Genomic DNA, 8,995 nt, shown 5'->3' on the forward strand with positions numbered 1-8,995 from the left:
TAGTTTTGGAAATGAAATTATGACTTTATCTAAAAAAGCTTTCTTTGATCTGTCAAATGCCTCTTGGTGTTTTTTCTCCCATGTCCATTTCTTGTTAGTTTTTGTGAGTTCTATGAGCGGTTGAATAATATTTGCAAAATCCTTAACGTATTTTCTGTAAAAATTTAAAAAACCTAAATAGCTTTGCACCTCCTTAATCTTCGATGGTGTCTTGAATGTCTGGATTGTTTTAATTTTCTCTGGGTCCATTTTTAATCCCTCTGTGGAAATAATATGACCTAGAAATTGCACCTCTTTCAAAAAAAATCTACATTTGTCAATATTAACAGTAATGTTGAATTGCATGAACTTTGTAAACACTGTCCTGATATGTTCGTAATGACTGTTCTCATCTATTGACGTGATTAAAATATCATCTACGTATATCGTTACGAAGGTGTGTAACAATGGCCCCAGCACTTTGTCCATACTTTTCTGGAACTCCGATCCACTTATGTTTAATCCGAATGGCATTCGTTTAAATGAATAATTTCTTCCATCGACTAAAAATGAGCATAGTTCTCTGCTGTTTTTTTCTAATGGTACTTGCCAATACCCTGACCTTAAGTCCAGTGTGCTTATGCATTTGACCTCTTCAAATTTTGAAAATATCGTCTCGATCGTCATCGGACATTCTCGATCTGGAACAATGATTTCATTCAACTTTCTAGCATCTAAACACAGTCTGACTTCACCATTTTTTTTGAAAACTGGTACTATGGGTAAACAATATGGTGATCTAGATTTCTCAATGATGTCAAGATCCATCATTCGTTTTATCTCTTTCTTTACCGCCTCTTTTTTTGCTATAGGTATCGGATAAGGTCTTTGATTAATCGGTTTGCTGTTCCTTATGCGTATTGTGCACCAATAATCTTTTATTTTACCTGGTTTGTCACTAAATACTTCCGGAAAATCATGAATTAATTTATCTAACCTATGTTGTAAGTGACCGGGTAAGTTTTTTATTTTATTTTCTCCGTGAGCTTCTGTGATGATTTCTGTGGTTATTGCCCTCAGGTGTACTGGAGTTTCCTGTATTTTATCCATTAGTTGTACTTCGTGTACTTCGTGTATTTCGTTATTGATTTTCAATACCAAAATTCTTTTCCCGAAGTCGATTGATGCTTCATGGTTTTCAAGGAAATCATTTCCTAATATTCCTTTCTCGTTTAGATTTTTTATTACCATAAACGGTGATTGCAGTATGTTTTCTCCGATTTTGATTGGTAGTAGTATTTGAGTCGATATCTTTGTCATTTTATCCCCTATTGCGTCGTATATGTGTAATCCGTTCACCGGAATTGTTGGTGTTTTAGGGTTTTCGTTTGTTATTAATTGTTGATAGTGCTCCGATATAGCGCTTATTTCTGCCCCAGAGTCTATTAACATTTCGTACGTTGTGTCGTTAATTTTGATTTTAACGTATGGACATCCTTTTGTTGTTGTTTTTTTTATTTCTGCATCGTATTCGTTGTCTTGTAGTAAATCCGACGCTTTTAGTATTGCTATTTTGTTCGTGGTTTGTATTTGGTCAGGGGTGCTTATGACAATGGCTGATCCAGGTCCATCGTCCCCCATTCCTGGTTTTTTGACTCATTATCTCTTTCGTTCTCAATATCATTTTCCTCGTACGTTTCATCCTCATCGTTGTATATTGCCAAATGTTTTACTGCTTTCGGGATGTATTGGTTTTGTTGTGTATTTGCTCCCGCTGTTTGTCGTGTCATTGATTGGTATGGTGTTTGATTATTTCCGATTGGCTGTCGTGTTGCATTATTTTGTCCCTGCCGATAGCTATTATTTCGTGGTTGTTGCTGCATATTGTATCGATTAGCGAACTGTTGTGTCTGGTTATTTTGACCGTATCGATTCGTGAATTGCTGTGCCTGGTTATGTGTTTGCTTCGTTAGATTGACCGTGTCCTGATTATTTTGTTGGTCGTAGTCGATTTGTTTATTATGGCTATTTTCTAGTTCGCCTAGTTTCTCCCATATGTTTAAAAAATTTTTCTCACGAGTTGTTTGTATATACGCCTGTATTGCGACTGGAAAATGTTTCGTGATTAAGTTTATTGCCTGTTCTTCATTCAGTTTTGGAGAATCTAAATATTTCAGTTCCGCCATCCAAAGATGAAAATGTTCTTGGAAGTTATTTGTTATAGGTTTCTTTCCTGCTTCTGTGCATTTTATGAATATATTCCATTGTTTATCTTCTGAAAAGAAATGTTTTAGGAATAACTGATTGAATGTTTCTTCTGTCGGGGTTGTATCCTTCATCATGCTAAACCATTTGGCCGCCTTTCCCTTCAGACAGTTTTCTATAACGATTATTCTATCCACTGTCATTACTTTTTTGTGTTTTAGATAAGTTTCGAGATTTTTTAAGAACATTTTCGGATGTTCGTTGTCTTCCCCATTAAAGGTTGGTATTGTTATATCGATATTATTTGTTCTTTGTGTTGTCTCTTCTGTTCTAATGTTGTTCATGAACCTCATGTCTTTTTCATGTTTTGCTGTTTCGATCGTTAATTTGGTGTCTGTGTCATTAATTAGTTGTCTTAGTGCTGTAATTTGTTGTTCTTGTTTTTCGTTTTGATCCATGATATAACTTTTTAACTCTGTCATTCCTGTTTCTTGCTGCTCTATTTTTTTTCGTAATAGTTGTATTGTATCCTCCAGCTGTTGGATTCGCTCACTGTTATTTTTTAACATCTTGTCTGCGTTGTGTTGATCTCGGTGTCGTGGACCTCTTGCCACTAGTTGGGCGCCAGTTGAAACAGTTCGCCCGGATGGACGGCCCGTGTCTTAAATAAATGTTAGACTTTGGTTTTTTGGTAATTAGGTATCTCTCTATTTCTATTTATAATATATATATATATATATATATATATATATATATATATATATACAATGTAAGGGTGAGTAAAGCGTCGATTTGAGTCGACCAGACTTATATAAGTGGGTCGACACAATCGGGGGCGCTTGGGTAGTAGTCGGGTAGTTACCGGACTCTATCAATACAATATGATTTTAGATTTGTTTAATTTTACAAATATTGGGCTCGGGAGCCGGCCGTCGTCGGTACAAACTTAGGTAAGTGGTACCCCACAGAGTGCTAGGTTTTAAAGCCCATCTGGAGACGGCGGCGAGGAAGGCACAAACCACGGCCCTAGCGCTATCAAGGTTGATGCCGAACCTGGGCGGTGCTGGACCGAAGAAGAGGAGATTATTGACAACAGTGGTGGAGAGTAAGCTGCTATACGGATCGCCTATATGGGCCGGCGCCCTAGCACACCGGAGGAACGTAGAAACTATCCTCAGGCCCCAAAGAGTCCTGGCGCTAAGAACGGCCATGTGCTACAGGACTGTCTCGTCGGAAGCAGCTATGGTCATAGCAAGCATTATCCCGGCTCACCTATTAGCTTTGGAGAGGTCGGAAAGATACATCCGCAGAAAAGAGAGGGACAAGGCCGGAGTGTCCAAGGAAGTGCGAGAGGCGACCATAAAGAGATGGCAAAAGGAATGGGACGCGGCAGAAAAGGGGCGATGGACCAGGAGACTGATAGTGGACCTGAAGGCTTGGACAGAAAGGAAACACGGGACAGTGGACTTTCACCTGTCACAATTCTTGTCCGGACACGGTTGCTTCAGATACTATCTTTATAGATTTAATAAAGCTAACGAACAGTCTTGCCTCGATTGTGGAGAACCCGTCGACGACGCGGAGCATGTCATGTTCCGGTGCGGTAGATGGTGGAGAGAGCGGCGAGCCCTGGAAGTGGCGCTGAAGGAGGACTTGCATCCGGAGACTATAGTCGGCTGCATGTTAAAAAGCAAGGCGATGTGGCAAGCAGTTAAGGAATATACAAAGACCATCCAATCGACCAGAGAAGTTGAAGAAAGAGCTAGGCAGAGGGAAGGGAGAGCCAGAGTCGTGGTCACATGAAGAGAGAATGCTAAAACTTAGTTAGTTAAGATTAATATATTGTGCGCTGAAAGCGGAAATTAGAGGGATAGAGCCCTCTTTTTGTTGTAAAACGATGAATGTATATAGATTGTTTATTTGTAATAAATGATACGGATACAGGGGGAAGGACGACCCGACACGGGTGAAGTGCCCCCCTGTAGCGCCGTGATACCACACAAAAAAAAAGGTAAGTGGTACCCCGACGACGAACCTGGCTCGGGAAGGTCAACTTAAATAAGTGCCATGGGTGGTGAAAGTGTTGGCCCTGAAAAGGCCCGTTTTATTGAAATCCGGACTGTTCTGTTGGCCGCGGCACTGATACACGCCGTGGAGCGGTGGTTGCGCCGGTGTTCGTCGGTCAGAACTAAACTGAATCGTTGGTAATGTAGCCGGTTTGAAGGCTTGAAGTGGACTGACTAGATTGTCGAAAGTGTCCGGTATTTATACCCTTTTCGACAATCTAGTCCGTCGTTGGTTGGTCCGCGTAAGTGCGTTTAGACGAATGAAAATAACACCGTTGAACAGGCATTCCTTTTCATCATGTGTGATTTTCACTCGTCACAACGCATCTTTTTCCCAATAGTATTATTTGGTGGTCTTGAAAAAGACCTTTTTCTATCACCGGTTGTTTGTTCCGTAACATATTCATGGCGATATCAATAGTATATTCCCCTGGTAATTACCTACATTACTTTTCAGATGAACTAAATCGTTTGAGTTTCATTTGAATTGTTAATGTACATAACTTGAATCCTATCACGTATTTTACAGTTTTATATTGACGTGCTTAAATACAGATAATCCATTGTGAAAACTGTATATTGTTGGAAAAAATTATAATAATTCAAGAAAACGTTGCAAAAATATATAATTATGTGTCTTGTAATAGTTTGACAGTTATGCTTTTTTCATTAGAATTTAATCTAAATTATTTTATTAATCGATATAAATGAATACCACGAGGGTGTATTTTAAAAACAAAAATTTTGGTCATTGAAATTATGAATGAAAATTGGACGATGCACACTATTGACTACGTCTACATTAGATTGCCCACAGAGTTCATATTACGCATTTGATCCTGGTACGATAATTCTTAAAATCTCAAATAGTCCTCCGTCGATAGTTATGATTTTGAAATTACCTGTATACTCTATTTAAGATCGTACCTAATTTTCATACTGTTACTACCAAAAATATTTTTATTAAAATTAACTTTTGATATTTTAATCATATGTAGTTTTTTGGCGCTTCCGTTAAATATCGAAGACACATTCACTATCACTTATTCACATAGATAATAAAGAGATGGATAGGCTATTGGAGCTTATCATGCGTTCCTGGATTACTATCATCTTTAGGTTATATGGGGTAAATATTATTCGCTCGCAAACCTAGATTATTTGAATAAATTATACTACTAATTTTGACCAATACTTACATTTCAATTTGACAAAAATCAATACTTATGATTTTGATAATTAATTTATCCATATATTTTTGCCTCATTTATTCATGTCTAAGATTGATTAATTCGGTATATTTTGATCTCATTGTTATATCATTACTTTATGATAGTCTTTTATTAAAATAAAATATGTTCACAAACTTGGTTAATGAGATTGAGATAATATTCTTTGATGTTAAACTGATGTGTGTATCTATTCAAAAACTAAAGCAATGTTTTCATTTACACAAGGTAGGTATATTGTAAAATAAAATATAATGTTTAATTACCTATGTTGTAATATATAAATACATTTTGAGTGAAAACCTACAGTATTCTAATTACATTACTAATAAAAAATAAAAAATAATTAATAAAGATTTTATTTATTTGACCTAATATAATATAGTTATTATCGTGTCTAAAATGAATCAACTTTGTATACTTTGCTCTCATCGTCAGTTTATCATGGGCTTTCTTTACTTCATGAAAAAATCTGATGTTAAAATATGTTTCACAAACTTGTTTAATAATATCATCTCTGTGTGTGTTGAACTGATGAGTGAGATCAAAAAGTGAAACAATTTTTTCATTTACACATGGCATATTATTAAATAAAATATAACGGTTTAGAATATTTGATTTTACTTTTAAAATGATGTTCTGTTTAGTAATTTTTTTTGACATTATATCATGTGTATATTGTCTGAACACCTTTTCTGTTTCGATACATACTGTTTGTAAATCAGTACTTGGTTTCATCTTTAATGTGTGCTAATTTACTGTCATGATTTGTTTTAATCAAAAAGGTTTTACAATGCTCACAAGATGTTTTTTTTAAAACTTTCATTGCAATATATCCGGCAATATAAATAGAAACATCCTCTACATAAGCATCAATTTTATTTATGCTTCCAAAATAATCATGTTCTAATAATGTATTTTCTGGAACACTTTCAATATTTTGAAAAACATCTTCTCTATAGAGTTTCTTTTTAATAATAGATAAAGTTTTAGTGCTATCAAGGATTGAACAATTTCCATTTACCGAACCTACTATTGCATTGTGTACAAGAAGTCGTTTATATGCTGCTTGAAACTGACGACAAGTTGGGTTGTTATTGTAACCACCTTTGCCTCGAATAGCACTAAAAAATGTTTCTAGGTGGTCTTGGCTTAGTTTATATTATGTGATTAAAAAATGTAGGTGACCTTTTGATATAAATAATTTAAACAATTCCAAAGCATTGTGCAAGTCAATAACTAGTCCTCTGAAGCCCGTTTTCCTTTGTGATTTAATGACCTGTGTACCATCTTGAAATTTTAGTCCATTAATATAATCTATAAATCTATATATGAATTCTTGATATTTTAAAAATGTCTTCTCAGAAATAGCATTATTATATGGATTTTTTGAATTTAATTTTCTGCTGTTCAATATATCAAATGCATTATTGACTTTTTTACAAAATTCAGCTGTTGCTTCACATCCTTTAAACAATGGGTCTTCATCTTTTAAATATAAAAGTGCATCGCCAACACTATCGCTTAGTACTTGACAAGCTAAGCGAACATTCATCTTTTCATTATAAAATAAAATATGTCTATGAGTTAATTTTGTTGCAGCTCGTAGGCCTTCTGCTTTTTCTTTTTCATACAATTTGACAATATAATCCCATTTAATAAGTTCACCTTTTGAGTTGATTAAACATTTTTTATCACCAAAAGCGTTTCTGATTAATTTAATCATGTGCGCTGCATCTTAAAAGATAAATATTTTTTCTTTGTTCGCAGGATTTTGAATATAAGGTGTATTTTCATTGAAATTTGCATTAAGATGAGTACACATGCTTGTATTCACTGATGCTCCATCAAAAGTAATAGAGTGTAAATAAGCACCAGTATTATTTATAAGTTCTATTGATGTTTGTAAAAGATTACTTCTTTCTTGTCCAGTTAGGCAATCTATTAAAAAATAACCAATAGGTAACTTCCAGTATCCATTCATACACACTACCATGAATACCAATGCATTTTTAGCAACTGGAATCTCATCATTATCATAACTGCATTCAGTTCCTAGGTTTATATGCCCATACATATTTTGTTGTGTATCAATCTCAATATGCCTTTTTACACACATTTCATTAACTGTCAAATTGCAATATACTTTGCTATCAGAGACTTTGTTCTTAATTGTTTCAAATGCTTCTTTTATGAAACCTGGATTACCGTCTACAACCATGTACCATCGTCTTAGAGTACGTGGATGAGGCAAGACATTAGCAAATGTTTTTCTTACATATGAGTATGCACGTGGAGAATAATATTGTAGGGTAACTGCAAATTCTCTAATCTCTCTACCAAAAACATGTTTTTTTTCCCTATCAATGATTCTTTTACTATTTTTTCCAACACATCTGAACCCATAGCCTAAAAGTAATTAAAATTCCTATGTCAAAAATATCAGGTATTTTTTATACCTTATTTAAATATGAATATACACATAGATTGAGAATAAATAGGTATAGAACAGTTCCTAAAATATTCAAATTTTTGTATTACACACAAATGACTCATACGAGTAGTCCCAAATCAATCAAACATTAAAAAAAAAAATCAATGCTCTAAATCTAAAACCTGGCACCAATTATAGTTCTCCAATCAATAACACATAATATAAATTAAATAACAATATGTATAAATTTATTATTTCATTAGTGTGAACAATATTATTTTATATAATAATTTACTCAAATTAGTAGTACAACATTAATAGATACATTTTTAGCAATATTTCTACTGGTATTAGTTGGTTACAAAAAAAAAAAAAAAAAACATAGTATCAATCAATAATATACATTTACATTAAATTCTTTTAAAGTTATTATTAGATTATATCACTTAATATTTAATTTTGTTAAAAAAAAATTATATTTTTTTCATTTATAAAACTATTTTTTAGTGTACATAATACATGTAAATAAGCAAATATAATACTAGTAAACAAATAGAAATCAAAACTATTAGGAAATACTTTATACCTAATATGCCACGACAGTGACCGCATACATACAAAATACTTAACAAGACTGGTAACAACACAACATATTATTGTACACTGTGGAGGTACTGAGTGGAGTAGAAATACCTTTAGGTTTATTGCTGCATTATCAGAAATCATATATTTTGTTTTAAGAACACAAATCATTTCATTCAGGCTTTCAATTTTCCTTTGGAGTCTACGATTTTTTTGATGCAACAATTTATTTTTGTATCGAAGATTGGATACAGTTGTTTTAACCATCATAATATTTCGTTTTGTTCTTTTCGGTGTTGAGAAATCATCTTCTTCTAGGTCTCCCATTCTACTAGAATTCCAGAATTTTCTTCTTTGCTTATTGGATGGAAACTGATTTACAGATGTCAAAGGACTAAAAAAAAAAATTCAAAGTTATTAAAGAAAAGATATCTCATTCACTAAGATCAAAATTTTACCTCTCTGGAAACAGAACTTTGGCAACCTTGGTTGAACCTGTA

General features: G+C 33.9%; 1 protein-coding gene across 1 annotated transcript; it reads right to left on the reverse strand.

The window, feature by feature from the left end:
- Positions 1-1,583: 1,583 nt before the first annotated feature.
- Positions 1,584-2,753, reverse strand: LOC149061611 (uncharacterized). Its single transcript, XM_089215055.1, has 2 exons — positions 1,959-2,753; positions 1,584-1,889 (listed from the first exon to the last, which is right to left on the reverse strand). Exons 1-2 carry the CDS (start codon positions 2,751-2,753, stop codon positions 1,584-1,586), a joined length of 1,101 nt encoding a protein of 366 aa, XP_089071181.1.
- Between the last annotated feature and the right edge of the window lie 6,242 nt (positions 2,754-8,995).

The sequence above is a fragment of the Diuraphis noxia genome, unplaced genomic scaffold (assembly GCF_037042655.1).
Source record: "Diuraphis noxia isolate RWA-SAM2 unplaced genomic scaffold, SU_Dnox_SAM2 contig0001, whole genome shotgun sequence".
NCBI classification, from domain to species: Eukaryota; Metazoa; Arthropoda; class Insecta; order Hemiptera; family Aphididae; genus Diuraphis; species Diuraphis noxia.